A 16494-nucleotide genomic window follows, 5' to 3' on the forward strand; every position below is an offset into this window, starting at 1 on the left:
GTGAACCCGGGAGGCAGAGCTTGCAGTGAGCTGAGATCCAGCCACTGCACTCCAGCCTGGGCGACAGAGCGAGACTCCGTCTCAAAAAAAAAAAAAAGAGAATAACTGGAAAGGCTCAAGTAGGTTTTTCCAAAGCTCTCGCGTTAGGAGGAGTTCAGCCTGGAATAAGAGCATGTGTTAGTTTTGTCATCCCATCTAACTACAGATTGAATTACCCTGATAGGTTTTTAAGCCATTCCAATGTGCATTATCTCAATAAAGCTGTTATTTAAAAAAATACTAGATTGCAGTTTTAAAATACTTACATTTTACAGCTTCTAAAAAAGGAAAGTTATTTCCAACCAGAAAAGTGAAGTAGAAAAATGAATTCTTTGCATGGAGCATGGTGATTTATGCCTGTAATCCCAGCACTTTGGGAGGCCCAGGCGGGCAGATCACAAGGTCAGGAGATCGAGACCATCCCGGCTAACACGGTGAAACCCTATCTCTACTAAAAATACAAAAAATTAGCCTGGCATTGTGGCGAGGCATTGTGGGTGTGGTGGTGGGGGCCTGTAGTCTCAGCTACGTGGGAGCCTGCGGCAGGAGAATGGCGCGAACCCGGGAGGCGGAGCTTGCACTGAGCCGAGATCGCGCCACTGCACTCCAGCCTGGGCGACCGAGCGAGACTCCGTCTCAAAAAAAGAAAGGTTATCTGGGCACACTGGCACACACTGTAGTCCTAGCTGTTGGGGAGACTGAAGTGAGCGGAACACTTGAGCCAGGGAGATGGAGGCTGCAGTGAGCTCTGATTGCACCACTGCACTCCAGCCTGGGTGCCAGAGGGAGGCCCTGTCTCTGAAAAAAAAAAAGAAAAAAAAAATTGTATGTGCAGAGACCTTACGTCCAAATAAGGTCCCGTTCACAGGTACTTGAGTTAGGACTTCAGCATCTCTCTGGGGAGCAGTTTGACCTGCGGCACTGGCGTTCATCTCTGTCTTAGTCGTTGTATTAGCCGTTTTGTTTCTTAGCTTTCCATTTGTATTTCTATAAGATAAGAAAAATGGGCCGGGCACGGTGGCTCAGTAATCCCAGCACTTTGGGAGGCCGAGGCGAGCAGATCACGAGGTCAGGAGATCGAGACCATCCTGGCTAACACGGTGAAACCCTGTCTCTACTAAAAATACAAAAAAATTAGCCGGGCGTGGTGGCGGCGCCTGTAGTCCCAGCGACTCGGGAGGCTGAGGCAGGAGAATGGCGTGAACCCGGGTGGCAGAGCTTGCAGTGAGCCGGGATCGCACCACTGCACTCCAGCCTGGGCGACAGAGCGAGACTCCATCTCAAAAAAAAAACAAAACCAGAAAAGATGTAATATAGTATTTGAAACGTGAAAAAATAAACATGCCGAAGCAATGGATTTGGTGTTGGGATTCCAAAGCTACCGTGTCATGAGTGGGCCTCAGAATGAGCCCCCTTAGCCCAGGTGGAAAGTCATTTCCGTGTCTCCTCCTCCAGGAAACTCCCAGTACAGCCAGCAGCAGGCTGGGTACCAGCAGGGCGCCGCGCAGCAGCAGACCTACTCCCAGCAGCAGTACCCCAGCCAGCAGAGCTACCCCGGGCAGCAGCAGGGCTACGGTAAGAGGGGAGCACGTTCCTCGGGGCCCCCCAGCGCCCACCCCTGCTGCACATGGGTACGTGCATGGTGACCCTGGTGTGCAGGCAGAAGTGTCATAAACTTATTTTGGATACTTCTGGGTTTCCAGAAAAGTTGGAAACATACATGCATGTAGACCTGAAACATCTTATTTTAACTTGAACATAAATTCATTGCCCACGTGGCCTGTGACGGTTGCCAGTGTCCCGTCTGTCTGCCACCTGCACGCCTCATGCCCAGCTTCGACCTCTTTGACAGAGCAGGTCAAAGCCTGTGGGTCTCAGCCTTCACTGCAGCTTAGAATGACCCAGGAAACTTCTGACAAATAAGTTCTGGGCTGCCCCAGGTCTTTTGTTGGAGCAAAATCCCAGTTCTCAGGATGAGCTACACACACACGGTTTCTTATGAGGCTCATGCCTGATTCTGCTGTGCTTGTTCAGCCCTTTACAGCCATTACAATAAATAGTATAAAAATCACTTGAGGAGGCTGGGCACGGTGGCTCACGCCTGTAATCCCAGCGCTTTGGGAGGCCGAGGTGCTTGGATGACCTGAGGTCAGGAGTTCAAGACCAGCCTGACCAATATGGTGAAACCTCGTCTCTACTAAAAATACAAAAATTAGCTGGGCGTGGTGGTGGGGGCCTGTAGTCCCAGCTACTCAGGAGATGAGACAGGAGAATTGCTTGAACCAGGAGGTAGAGGTCACAGTGAGCCGAGATCACACCACTGCACTTCGGCCTAGGTGACAGAGTGAGACGACTCCTCAAAAAATAAAAATAAAATATTACTTGAGGCTCAGTGTGGTGGCTCATGTCTGTAATCCCAGCACTCTGGGAGGCTGAGGCAGGAGGATTGCTTGAACCCAGGAGTTCGAGACCAGCCTGGGTGACATAGTGAGATCATCTCTACAAAAAATACAAAAATTAGCAGGGCATGGTGGCACACTCCTGTGGTCTCAGCTACTTGGGAGGCTGAGGCAGGAGAATTGCTTGAGCCTGGGAGGTGGAGGTTGCGGTGAGTCAAGATCACGCCACTGCACTCCAGCCTGGCCTGGGTGTGTCTTTAAAAAAAAAAAAAAAAAAAAAAAAAAAGCCTCTATCGTATCAGTTCTTTCTGGAGCCTTTGACTTAGGCTTCCTAGAGACGATGCCCCTGTCTCACCTGCCTGCAGGTTTCCAGCAGCTCCTGTGATCGTTAAGTTACAAGTTACAGCAGCCAGTGTGACTGGTGCCAGTGGGTTCTGGAGGGCTCTCCTGCCCTCAGGTAGCAGCAGCTCGGGGGAGATGGAGAGAGCCCATCAGCCCTCCCCATGCTGGTGGGGGCCTGGGGCACTGTCCTGGGACCTCACAGGACTGGAGGGGCTAGGGAGTCGGTTGTGTGGTGCTCTCGCTGTTCAGAGTTAACGAGGAGCACGTGCAGGTGCCAGGCGTTCTGGAGATTGACAGAAGGCTGATGCATTGAGACAGGAATTTTTTAAGGAAAAGAGGAAGAAGTTTTTAGAAAATTTTTAAGTTAAGAAAAAAAATAAAGATGCGCCCGTTTTGGCCTCACAGTTCCTGGTATTTTCTCAGGGCCTGCCCAGGGAGCCCCGTCACAGTACCCCAGCTACCAGCAAGGCCAAGGCCAGCAGTACGGAAGCTACCGAGCACCGCAGACAGCGCCGTCTGCCCAGCAGCAGCGGCCCTACGGCTATGAACAGGCAAGCTTTCTGGATGTTTCCAGATGTGCCCATCCACCGCGCCTGTCGAGACATAATGAAGATTTCTCTTATGGCCATGAGGAATAATGAGCTGGAACTAACTGGCTTCCAGGGTTCCTTCCAGAATGTTAAGTCTCTGAGCCTGTAAGGTTTTTCAGAATTACCTCTGTGTATATACTCACCTCAGTCATCCAGCTGGCTTTTCATACCCTGAGCTCACCGTTAGATCTGCATGCCTGGTTCTCACATTCGTTCACTCTGCCAGTGTTTGTCGCGTACTGGGCACGTGTCTGGTCTCTGCTGGGTGCTTGGTGTGTGGCCGTGCCACGAACCCTGCGCTTTCAGAGCTTATTATCTCGCTACGGAGACATAAGGTTGTTCCACAGGCCAGACGGTGCTGAGATCAGAGTGGGGGGCCCCAAGTGGAGCCCGCCTTCCAGGTGGGGGCACAGGCGGCTGCATTTGGCCCCTGTGGACAATTCCAGGACGAAGACACAGTGGGGAGTGGCAGTCCCAGGCTCAGCCCAGGGAGGGGTAGCCCTTTCTGCCCAGGAACAGCGAGCAGGGCTTTGAAGGAGCTGAGGAAAGAGCAGCTTGGAAGATGGAAGAGCGGGAGCTCTTGGGACAGTGAGGAGGCCGGCTTGGCGGGAGGTGACAGGGACAGGTGGGCGTGGGGGCCTCCATAAAGCAGGCATCGCCTTCCCTGTGAGTGGGATGGGGCCCCTGGAGGAGGACAGGGTCTGTGTGGCGGGAGCACTGCAGGAGCGAGGGCCTCCTAGAGGAGAATGAGCCAGGCACAGGAAGAGGGCGTGCCAAGGTCCTGAGGCACCGGGAGGTTTGTCCCAGTGAAGGCAGCCCGAAGGAGGCTCGGTGGCTGGAGCACGGGGCATACGAAGGAGAATGGTCTTGGACATTTTTTGGAGCCTCCTTTGAGAGAGTCCTTAGCAGGAAGTGGCTCTGTGTTGGTGACTCTGAGCTGGCCAGAGGTGTTAGGGACACTTTACACCGCTAGTGAAATTTCAAAGCACTGCGTCGATCAAGGTGGTTTTCTCAGGGAACTGGGTAGGTAAGAGGCCAAATACTATTTTTTAAATGCTTCTTGTCCTCCTCCCTCAAGAGGGCAAAGGGTCACCAGGTAGATGTAGAGAAGCCTAAAGATCATGTAACACAGGCCCCCTACCAGGGCACAGTACTCAGAAGGTCATGCCTGGGAAGGGCACGCCGATGAGGCATTTACACAGACGTTAGGAGTGCTCCTGGTGTGCTCTCAGGACACCGTGAGGCCACTGCAGCCGACGCCAGGGGCCGCCTCTCCCCAATGTGTGCTGGGCGCCGGTCAGCGGGGAGCAGGCCCCAGCTTGGCCCTCTAGGCTTGCACAGGAGCGTCATGCTGGGGTCTGCAAGGACAGCAGTCTGCATCCAAATTAGAATTAATGATTCTGACGAGACACTATACCTCCTTCATACAGTCCTGAAAATAACTTATTTGGATTTTGTGAAATAAGTGAATGTCCTAACTTAATTATAAGACTGAACCAGAGGACATACAACTTTATGCCTACCTATGAAAGGACCGTGACTGGTTGTGGTGGCCCATACCTGTAATTCCAGCACTTTGGGAGGCCAAGGCAGGAGGATTGCTAGAGCCCAGGAGTTTGAGACCAGCCTGGGCAACATAGCGAGACCTGTCTCTACAAAAAATAAAAAAAGTAGTCGGGCATGGTGGTGCATACCTGTAATCCCAGCTACTTGGAAAGCTGAGGCAGGAGGATCCCTTGAGCCCAGGAGGTCGAGGCTGTAGTGAGCCGTGACTGCACCATTACACTCCAGCCTGGACTATAGAGAGCAAGACTTTGTCTTAAAAAAACGAAAAAGAAAGGCCAGGTATGGTGGCTTACACCTGTAATCCCAGCACTTTGGGAAGCTGAGGCTGGTAGATCACCTGCAGTCAGGAGTTCGAGACCAGCCTGGCCAGCATGGTAAAACCCCATCTCTGCTAAAAATACAAAAATTAGCAGGGTGCCTGTAAGCCCAGCTACTCGGGAAGCTGAGGTGGGAGAATCACTTGAACCGGGAAGGCAGAGGTGAGCTGAGATCACGCCACTGCACTCCCGCCTGGGTGACAGAGCGAGACTCCATCTCAAAACAAAGAAAAGACAAGACACAAAGCAATGGAGAAGACAGAGAATTCCACATTTAGGGGGAAATGTGTCCATCTAACTGCAGAATATTAACATAACATAGTCTTTAGTCAGAATCAAGTGTAACTGGCCATGGCGTTTTGGCACAGCACTGCCGGCGTTGGGCGTCTCCTAGGGGCCGTTGTGCACACGGTGTTATGTTTGCAGCACCCCTGGCCTCCACCCACGATGCCAGTAGCACCCCCGTTGCCCAGTCTGACAATTTAAAATGGCTCCAGACATTGCCAGATGCCCCCCAGGGCAAAATTGTCTTCATTTGAGAACCACTGGGCTACACTTAAAAATGTGCTGAGGTGGCCAGGCACAGTGGCTCACGCCTATAATCCCAGCATTTTGGGAAGCCGAGGTGGGCGGGAGCGGACGGAGACAGACGAGATCGCGCCATTGCACTCCAGCCTGGGCAACAAGAGCGAAACTCCCGTCTCAAAAAAAAAAAAAAAACACTGAAGTGCTGAGGCGTTGGGGCTGCCCGTGGTTTTACAGGGCTCAAGGGCTGCCATGCCTTCAGCTGAGCAGCTCTGGCTTTGAGGCTTTCCATCTTACCCAATGGTGCAGGGGCAGAAAGACATCAGAACGGACTCCTGCTAACTAGGACCATCACAGGCGGCTCTGGGAATGAAAACGTGACAGGCTGTGTTCACCAGGAACGTTATGTGGACTGGATTCTTGGTCAGGCGGGAACAGCTTTCCTCCCTCCCCGACTTCCTTGCTGCAGGCACTCAGGAAATCTGATCATTAACTAGCTGGGGGCACAGGGAGACTCAGGCATGCAATGATCGTTGTCTTCCTCTGTGGCAGTCACCCGAGCGGCTTTTACCACAGATCCGATGCTCCGTTTCGCTGCTCAAGGAATTCTCTGTCTTGTGGCCTTGTGGGCATGGGCTCTCTAGTTCTCTCTTCATGCTGTTGTTTTCGTCTGTTGTTGTTGTTGTTCTTTGAGACGGAGTCTCGCTCTGTTGTCCAGGCTGGAGTGCAGTGGTGCGATCTCGCTCACTGCAGCCTCCGCCTCCCGGGTTCTAGCGATTCTCCTGCCTCAGCCTCCTGAGTAGCTGGGATTACAAGCACGTGCCACCACACCCAGCTAATTTTTGTATTTTTAGTAGAGACGGGGTTTTGCCATGTTGGCCAGGCTGGTCTCGAGTTCCTGACCTCAGGTGATCCTCCCACCTCAGCCTCCCAAAGTGCTGGGATTACAGGTATGAGCCACCATGCCTGGCCTCTTTTTTTTTTTTTTAAGACAGGGTCTCACTCTGTCACCAGGCTGGAACACAGTGGCATGATCTCAGTTCACTGCATCCTCCACCTCTCAGGCTCGAGTGATTCTCCTGCCTCAGCCTCCCAAGTAGCTGGGATTACAGGCACGTGCCACTACCACCTGGCTAATTTTTTTTTGTATTTTTAGTAGAGACGGGGTTTCACTGTGTTGGCCAGGCTTGTCCTGAACTCCTGACCTCAAGTAATCCGCCCACCTTGGCCTCCCAAAGTGCGGGGATTGCAGGCATGAGCCACTGCGCCTGGCTGAGGCTACTTTTTTCCATTTTTTGGTACAGATGGTGTCTTGCTGTGCTGCCCAGGCTGGTCTCAAACTCCTGGGCTCAAGCAGTCCTCCTACCTCAGCCTCCAAATTCAGATTTTTTTTTTTTTTGGAAATAGTGTCTCACCCAGACTAGAGTGCGGTGGCATAATCATGGCTCACTGCAGCCTTGACCTCCTGGGCTCAAGCCATCCTCCCACCTCACCCTTCAAGTAGCTGGGACTATTGGCACACGCCACCACACCCGGCTAAGTTTTGGATTTTTGTAGAGATGGATTCTGGCCATGTTGCCCAGGCTGGGTCTTCAGATTTTTTTATAGATTGAAACGCATTACCCTGGTCGTCCCCGCTCCCATTTACTTACTTTAGCGGGCTGGGGGACAGATGGTGTTTGCATCAGCTCCCAGGGGGCCAACTTGGAGGAGAGCCTTCCTGCATAGCAGGCCCAGCGTAAGGCTCTGATGCCAGGCCTGGCACAGGCCCAGCCGCAGCGATGCCAGTGTGTGACTGAACGAATGAACCTTTGGCCCTCTCTACGTTGTTAGCCCCAGGCTTGGCCGGTGGCTTCTGGAAAGCCGTTCGCTGCCCGCCTGAGATGTGGGCAGAGGTGGTTTGCTTGCCATTGTCCCTCCTACCCCCTGTCCTGGCTGGGGTGGACGTCTGTCTTCCTTTTACTCGTGACTATAGGGGTGTAATCTGTGTCTTGATCTCTTTTAGGGCCAGTATGGAAATTACCAGCAGTGAGGGACACACGTTCTGGCTGGAGCCCTTGTGGTAGCGTGTTCATCCAGGGGCCGGATGGGCTGGCGGCAGCTCTGGTGAACTGTGACATGTTGGTTACCCTTTCGCCCAGTGCCACGTCTGCATGTGAAGCGTGCTCATTTCATGCTGGGTATGACGCCGAGCGCGCACCCCTGGCGCAAGACAGCGCTTGGTGGTGTGATACTTTTGGTGCTGTGTATAGTATTGTATGTCGGTACATGGAGAGGTATCCGTTTTTTGTCCCCCTGCCCCCTTCTCAATGTTTCTAGCTAGCTTTGGGGGTCATTTTGTCATCAGAGCATTCTGTACCCAGGGGCGGGACAGATCTTGAGGACACCACAGTCCACCTGTTCCCGTCAGCAGACCTTAGGTCTCATTTCCCTCCCCATGCAGTGTTGTCGTGTGGGTTGTCAACTTCTCTTTAACTGGCTACACCACAGCTGGACACACATACAGCCCCTGGAGGGCAGCCTCTTCCTGTGCCTCGATGGGGTGGGTGGGAGGGCATCTTCTGTGTGTTGGGCCAGTTTCTGTTACATAACGAAAAGGACAAGCACCTCCCACGGGAGAGGCCACAGATGGCCACCTCCAGAGCTTGCTCATTGCCTGTCTCTCGCCAATTCCGTTTATCCAAAAAGGTACATAGTTTTGAATTAAAAAGTAAACAGGGATCAGTGACTGTATTCCAGATAAATATGAATCCCTAAGGGCCGTGGACAAATTGCCTAACCCAGGGCCGGCGGTATTGCTGAAGGAAAGAGGCAGCTCTCTGGGTTACTCTGGCTCTGACCCTTGTTTAGCTGATGGTCATTTCTGGGATTGGAATAGTTAATACGCCCGATTCTAAGTTGATAGGTAATTTAAAATATTCAAATCAAATTTTCCAAACAGTTGGCAAGTTGTTTATTTTATATTATTTCTTCCAGGACCTACTTGCTCAGATCTCCAAGCAAGCATTTCTTTTCTTTTAGGGATGTCTGAAAGTCACATCCACTAACATTACTGTGTTCTTTCTAATGAAAAGTAAAGGTTTTTTATAGAGAAACTTGAGTAATTTTTACATTTCTAGGACATTAAATCCCATTTAAATTCTGTGTGAACATTAAAGACAGCACACTTGCAAAAGTATGGTCAAAGGAAAAAAAAAATCCCACATTTCCATTAATAAGTAGCATGGACTTTTGATCAACCTTTACGTGGAATAATAATATTCATATTTGCCATTAATCCTTTTAAAAAAATCTTTGGATAAATGCTGATGAATTTCCAAGAACTACCAAGAAAATACAAAAGATATCCAATGCTTGATATATGAGGCCTACTAATAACGATATTTCTCTTCAGTTGATGTTTTGTTTTAAAAGTTAAAATTCTTGGCCGGGCACAGTGGCTCACACCTGTAATCCCAGCACTTTGAGAGGCTGAAGCAGGCAGATCACCTGAGGTTGGGAGTTCAAGACCAGCCTGACCAACATGGAGAAACCCCGTCCCTACTAAAAATACAAAATTAGCCAGGCGTGGTGGCGCATGCCTGTAATCCCAGTTACTCGGGAACCTGAGGCAGCAGAAATGGCTTGAACCTGGGAGGCGGAGGTTGCAGTGAGCCAAGATTGCGCCATTGCACTCCAGCCTGGGCGACAAGAGTGCAACTCTGTCTCAAAACACACACACACACACACACACACACACACACACACACAAAGTTAAAAGTAATTATCCAGAGTTGCTTTAGAATTTACAAGTCACTTATGTGTTTTGCCTGAATTAATCCTGACAGCCCCTATGAGGAAATCTGGAGTAACAGTTCCCATGTTAGAGATGAAGAACTGAGGCACAGATTAAAGGACTTGCCTGTGTTGAATACCAGTCCTGTTCTAGGACATTCTCCCCTCCTCTACGGGACAGATGTCACACACAAATGGGGATAGAAGTGTTTATTCTGTAGGCGTAAGGGTTTTTAGAACCCTTAACACTGGTAAGGGCTTAAAAATAAATGTATATGTTCATATTAAATTACTGAAATGAGAGTTAATTGCTAATTGACAAAAGTATTAGCAATTTCAGTTAGGGAGTCATCTCCCTTGATTTTGTTCTTTTCCTGTCGATTTTCATAGAACTAATTTGCAAACTCAATCGGGGACTAAAATTTCCCACTGAAAATGCTAAACATTTTAGATAACTGTGAAAATAGTTTATTTTTATTCCTTGCCAATCTGGGAATATGCCTTTTATGTGTGTGTGTGTGTTTTTTTAAGTGCTGTATTAATAATACTTTCTGAAAGAAAAGGACACTTATCCCAAAACTTCAATCTGAAATGTCTTACATTAAGAATATCTTGAATGTTGTGTATATATTTTAAAAAGCACTTTGCAAAATAGTTTGTACATTTATTTCCTAATTTATACATGATTTTTGGTGTTAATATATTTAATGATTAATAACAGAATGTTTATTTAATGTGTTGTCCATTTTTATGTAATATTGTGATGGAAAGTGATGCCAGCAATTTCTTCTCATTAACTTATTCTATCTTCTGTCCTATGAATGTTGAGAAAAGCTTAGGCTAACATGAATTGTTTGTGAAGTGTGGTTGATGGTGCTTTGTTTTTTTCTGACTACTTCCACGGAAGGCCAGTGGAGAAGCAAAGGAAGATGTGAAAATTGACGCTCATTCTTCTTCTTGTTCCCTGACATCCAGCAAATTGTGAATTTGAAAAATGATGACCACAATTTTCAGAAGGGCTGACAAATTCATATTGGTATGCAAAAGCTCATCAGCCATTAGGGTTTGTTGTTGAATCGACAGTACTTAGCATATTAAAACAGTACATCAGAACTCATGCCAGGAGTCTTTATGAATGGGATTAAGGTGGACAAGATCTCCTAAGATCTGAAAAGAAACCTTAATACACTCATATGGTTGGAGTCTTAAGTAAACCTCTGATTTTGTCGGAGTTTTTCTACGTATAGGCTTGAATAGGGGGCATCCCTTCAAAACTGTACAAAGAAGACTGTTTTCCATTTAAAAATTTTTAGCCACTTCATTTCTATTTATTGAACAGGTCAAATTTGTCTTGTTATTTGTGAGTACAGTACATTTAAAAAACATCCTTATCGGTTAATTTTTTTTTTCAGCCGGAGATTGACGTATAAATTGTTCATGCTTTTAGTGTAATCTCTTAATAAACTGGTTCTTCAAAAATCATCCTATAAAGTGGGTTTTCATGAAGTTAATGGGATTTTGGTGTGATTTGTTTTGCAAATACTTACTACCAAGACCCGGTAGATTGTCACCTCGGCTCCTGGGCAGTCCCCGTGCGTCCGCGCCGCATTCCCCGCGGCGGGAAGGCGGAGCCAGGGACAGGGCGGTGGGGACGGCGTCCTGGGGCTGCCCTGCGGTCCCCACTGCCTGCTCTGCGTTGCCCAGTAGCCTCCTCGGGCAAGGGCGGTGTCCTCATCAGACCTGGGAGGCTCCGCAAACGCCGGAGGGGTCGGAGGAGCTGGGGGTCCCTGGACACCGGGTGGAACGGGCGGGGCGGCTGTCCTTGTGTTCGGGCAGCGAGGGCGCCGGCGAAAAGCGCGGGTGCAGCTGAGCGCTCCGCAGCCTTCCCGCTGTTCCTCCTGCTCCCGCTCCTAGGGACGAGGTCCCTCCTCGGTTCCGCCGGCGTATCTTCTGCACCTGCGCACTAGGCAGGCCTTGGGGCTGCCCAAGCCGAGAGGCCCCGGAAGTGGTCGGCCGCTTGCGACGCCCCGGAAGTGACGTGCTCTCCCGAGCCGGTGAGTGCGGGAGCGGGGAGCTTGGTCCCCGGGGGTGGTCGCGGCCCGGGTGCGAGGAGGGGCCTCGGCTTACCGCGGGGTACGGGGCCGCTGGGAGCGGGAGAGGCCCCGGCCCAGGAGCTGAGAGGCCTGGAGGGCTGCCGGGCTGCGAACCGCGGTGGGGAGCGGCGCCTTGCTCCCCAGTCCTGCCCCACTCTCTCCGCAGAGCCGCGTTTGGGGGTCGGAAGTCCTGTCAGCCACCCGCGTGCTTCTCTGTCACAGGGATGGGTGCCGCGTGTGAGTTCCGAGTCAAGTTGTTTAGGAATTTGCCTAAGTATTTGCCTAATACTTACGGCTGTAAGTATTAAACATTTTCTTCTGGAATTTTAAAGTGATTATTGGTAGTGTACAGTTGTACAAAACAACATAAATATATGCACATTTGGATGATAAAAATAAAGTTTTGTATTGTAAACGCTCCTCAAGGAGACGCATTGCCAGATAGTTCACTGTCCGTGGGTGGCTTTTGCCCTGTGAGAGCCGGTTATCCGTTCTGTTCCCGTTTACGTTCTCGTAGCTGCAGATACGGAGGAATGGCGTTCACGCAGACCTGTGGATGGGAATCAGAGGAGTTGTTGGGCAATGTCGCTGGAGAAATACCTTTCTTTTGTAAAGGGGTGGACCCATTTAAAAAAAATAGGAAAGGATAACTCATATTGTTTTAAACGCAAGTTCGTCCTCAGGCAGTTCTGTTTTAGCAGAGAGAACGTAGCAAAACTTGAGAAAATGGATTCCTTTGAAATTATCCTGGCTTTAGTCCCTTGGGAAGTCTATGTGTACGCGAACCTCAGTGGGAAGATTCCTGCGGTAAAATGCAGGTATCAGCAACATGCCAGGGAGGCCAGAGGATACTGTGTGACTTTGGGCAAGTGACTTAACCTCTCTGAGTCTCAGCCTCCACTGCTTTAGATGGGCATAAAAAATGTAAAGTCAAGAATGAGGTTTCTGCTGAGCGCGGTGGCTCACACCTTTAATCCCAGCACTTTGGGAGGCCGAGCCGAGCCGATCATGAGGTCAGGAGTTCAAGACCAGCCTGGCCAACATGGTGAAACCCCATCTCTACTAAAAATACAAAAAAGTAGTCGGGCGTGGTGGCAGGCGCCTGTAATCCCAGCAACTTGGGAAACCGAGGCAGGAGAATCGCTTGAACCAGGGAGGTGGAGGTTGCAGTGAGCCGAGACTGCACCACCGTGCTCCAGCCCAGGCAACAGCGCGAGACTCTTTCTCAAATACATTTAAAAAAAAAACATTTTTCATGCTCACAGGAGGATTTGAGGAGGGTTTATAAAGGGACCGTTTGCAAAGAGAGTATAGGTAAATGACGGTTGGTCCTTTATCCTGGAACTGTGTCAGTGGAGTTTCTACTCCTGGACGCCAAAGGATCAGGGAAGACAGCAGTACCAGGAGAGGGAAGAGTCACTGGGGAGGGCTTCTTGGACTGGAGGTGTAAGCCTCAATCTGAGTGGGCAAGGAGGTCCGTGTCCCAGCCTCCCGTTCCTGCCTCCGGTCTCTGGTAGGGGGCCAGGTCCCAGTAGGCTTTCCTAAGGGGCAGGCTCCTGACACACAGCACAGGGCAGGGTAGAAAGCTGGTCTGGAAAAGCAAGTGGAAGATAGCTCAGCATGCAGTATTACCCCTCGCAGGATATTATTGTTAGGAATACATTTAAAAGTGGATATATCGGTCGGGCGTGGTGGCTCACACCTGTAATCCCAGCACTTTGGGAGGCCAAGGCAGGTGGATCACCTGAGGTCAGGAGTTCGAGACCAGCCTGGCCAACATGGTGAAACCCTGCCTCTATTAAAAATACAAAATGAGCTGGGTGTGGTGGTGGGTGCGTGGTGGAGGATACTCGGGAGGCTGAGGCGGGTGGATCACTTGAACCCACGAGATGGAGGTTACAGTGAACCGAGATCCCACCATTGCTCTCCAACCTGGGCTACAAGAGCGAAACTCTGCCTCAAAAAAAAAAAAAAAAATTGCCAGGCGCGGTGGCTCACGCCTGTAATCCCAGCACTTTGGGAGGCCGAGGCGGTTGATCACCTGAGGTCAGGAGTTCAAGACCAGCCTGGCCAACATGGTGAAACCCCGTCTCTACTAAAAATACAAAAATTAGCCAGGCGTAGTGGCACGTGGCTGTAATCCCACCTACTCGGGAGGTTGATGCAGGAGAATCCCTTGAACCCGGGAGGGGGAGGTTGCAGTGATCTGAGATCACACCACTGCACAAATTAGCTGGGTGTGGTGATGGGTGCCTGTAATCCCAGCTTCTTGGGAGGCTGAGGCATGAGAATTGCTTGAACCCAGGAGGCGAAGGTTGCAGTGAGGTGAGATCATGCCATTGTACTCCAACCTGGGCGACAGAGTGAGACTCCTGTCTCAAAAACACTTTCTGTGATGAGGGCAGTGTTGTAATCTGTGCTGTCCCATATGGTACCCACTCGTGATGTGACCATGAGCACTTAGATGTTGCCTGAGGGACTGAGTTTTTACATTTTCGTTAATGTTAGCCAAATGGCCACATTTGGCCAATGGGGACTGTACTGGACAGGTCAAGGGCAGCCTTGTTGGAAGGAAGATAAAGACACCAAAGAGCGGCGTGAAACAGTGGGATTTCTTCATCCGGCAAGGGAGAGCCACAGCACTCAGCGGACCTCCAAAGAGAAATTGAAAGGGCAAACAGGAGGAAGCAAATTAGGCAAGATTCCGAGTTCAGGTCTCTGGTTGGCTTTGCGGCCTTCTCTGCGGTTGATCTTCAGGTTCCGTGTCACCCGCAGCAGGAAGTCTGGTTTCCAGAATATCCGGGCTGGATGGTGTAACGTCCCAGCAGGCTGAGCCGTGACTGTGCTTGTGTTGATGAGCCTGAGTCATTTTTCCCCGGCCTGTTTTTATGCCCCACCCCTGACCCATCTGACAGCTCTGGGTTAAGTCTCTCCACCTGTCTGCCTCAGTTTCCGCAACTTTAAAATGAGGATGATGAAGGACTTCACAGTTTTATGAGGACTGAATGAGTTAATCCCTGAAAAATACTTAGAACAGTATTTTGCAAGTAGTGAGGTAGAGGTCTTGAAGGTTTATTGTTAAATGATTTTCAGGTACTTTTTGTATTTGGCACTGCCATAAATGGGGTTTTTTTCTTAATTTTAATTTACAGTTGTTTGCAGCTGGTATTTAAGAATACAATTGATTTTTTTATATTAGCCTGATAACCTGCCATCTTGCTCAGTCACCTTATTGTCTTCTTGTAGACTTCCTGGGGCTTTTTTTTTTTTTTTTTTTTTTGAGATGGAGTCTCGCTCTGTCGCCCAGGCTGGAGTGCAGTGACGTGATCTTGGCTCAGTGCAACCTCCGCCTCCCAGGTTCAAGCGATTCTCATGCCTCAGCCTACCGAGTAGCCGGGACTACAGGCGCCCGCCACCACACCCCGCTAATTTTTATATTTTTGGTAGAGATGGGGTTTCACCATGTTGGCCAGGCTGGTCTCGAACTCCTGATCTCAAATGCTCTGCCCACCTCGGCCTCCCAAAGTGCTGGGATTACAGGCGTGAGCCACCACGCCTGGCCTTCCCTGGGATTCTCTATGGAACTCTGTCCTGTCTTCTGTAAACAGGGACAGTTTTATTTCTTCCTTTTTTCCTTTCTTTTTTTTTCCCTTTTATTTCAGTGTGTGAAAGGACATTGTTGCATTGGAATGGTGCATGTGGAGGCCCTTTTTCTCCATCGTGGGAGGTAACCGTTCAGTCTTTCTTCATTAAGTGCGATTAGCTATAGGCCCCATGTAGTGCCCTTATCAGGGCGAAGATGTTCCCGTCTGTTCCCAGTTTGCTGAGATGTTTTGTTTTCCTCCTCGTGAGTGGGTGTTGAGACGGTGGTACCACCTGTTGATACAGAGAAGTGCCTGGGCTGAGTTTCGACTGCTTGATGTGGCCTTGTGTTGAGATTACCCCTACTAGGTCTTGATGTGTGATCGTTTCTGAACTGCTGGATTCAATTGGGTGATATTTTGTTAAGAGTTATTTGCATCTATGTTCATGAGGGGTATGGTCTATACCTTTATTTTTTCATAGTGTCAGGTTTTGGTGCTAGCCTCATAGGATGAGTTGGATAGTGATCTCACTTCCTCTATTTTCCGAAAAAGTGTGTAAGGTTGGCATTGTTTCTTCCTGGAATGTTACATGGAATTTACCAGGAAAGCAAGCCGGGCTCGAGTTTTCCTTTGGGGATTGTTTTTTAATAACAAATTTAACTTCTTGAGTAGATACAGGGCTATTTTAGATTGTTTATTCTTGTGTTTCTTTAATAAGTTGCCGTGTTCAAGAAATGTGTCCATTTCATGTAAGTTGAATTTGTTACTGAATTTGCTGGCGTAAAGTAGTTCCTAGCATTCTCTTGCCCTTCTGCTGTCTGTAAGGTGTGTGCTGATAACCCGTCGAACATTCTGACAGTGGAGATTCGTGCGCTCTCGTTTTCCGGATCAGGCTAGCTAGAGGTGTGTTAGCTTGTCTCTTCAGTGAGCCTGTTTTTTCCTGTTACGTCTTACTGTTGTCTCTTTGTTTTCTTCTGCTCTATATGATTCTCCTCCTTCTACTCCATGCTTACTTTGCTCTTTCTGGTTTCTTGATTTGAAGCCTTAGGTTACTGATTTTAGATCTTTCTGCTTTACCAAGGTAACCATTAGAACTGTAAGTTTCCTTCTAAACACTGCTTTAGCTGCATCTCTTAAATTCTGGTATTTCGTGGTGGCGGGCGCCTGCAGTCCCAGCTACTCGGGAGGCTGAGGCAGGAGAATGGCGTGAACCTGGGAGGCGGAACTTGCAGTGAGCTGAGATCGCGCCACTGCACTCCAGCCTG

The 16494-nt window shown here is 49.6% G+C and overlaps 2 protein-coding genes across 4 annotated transcripts in view; both read left to right on the forward strand.

Annotated features, from left to right (window-relative positions):
- The window catches only part of SS18L1 (synovial sarcoma translocation gene on chromosome 18-like 1), a 46165-nt gene extending 37292 nt beyond the window's left edge, over positions 1 to 8873 (forward strand). Inside the window, exons 8-11 of one of the 3 annotated variants that reach the window (XM_011992345.1) lie at positions 1495 to 1614; positions 3204 to 3331; positions 7784 to 7958; positions 8755 to 8870. In XM_011992345.1, the coding sequence (XP_011847735.1) occupies positions 1495 to 1614; positions 3204 to 3331; positions 7784 to 7810 (275 nt within the window). In that variant the 3' untranslated portion in view covers positions 7811 to 7958; positions 8755 to 8870. Of the gene's footprint in view, positions 1 to 1494; positions 1615 to 3203; positions 3419 to 7783 lie in introns of those variants that run through there. The other 2 variants (XM_011992346.1, XM_011992343.1) reach the window with 2 other exon arrangements.
- A 2662-nt stretch (positions 8874 to 11535) lies between these two features.
- The window catches only part of MTG2 (mitochondrial ribosome-associated GTPase 2), a 34661-nt gene continuing 29702 nt past the window's right edge, over positions 11536 to 16494 (forward strand). The window contains exon 1 of the mRNA XM_011992420.1: positions 11536 to 11606. The gene's annotated coding sequence lies outside the window, so the exon portion shown is untranslated. The remainder of the gene's footprint in view (positions 11607 to 16494) is intronic.

Source organism: Mandrillus leucophaeus, unplaced genomic scaffold (assembly GCF_000951045.1).
Source record: "Mandrillus leucophaeus isolate KB7577 unplaced genomic scaffold, Mleu.le_1.0 Scaffold41, whole genome shotgun sequence".
NCBI classification, from domain to species: Eukaryota; Metazoa; Chordata; class Mammalia; order Primates; family Cercopithecidae; genus Mandrillus; species Mandrillus leucophaeus.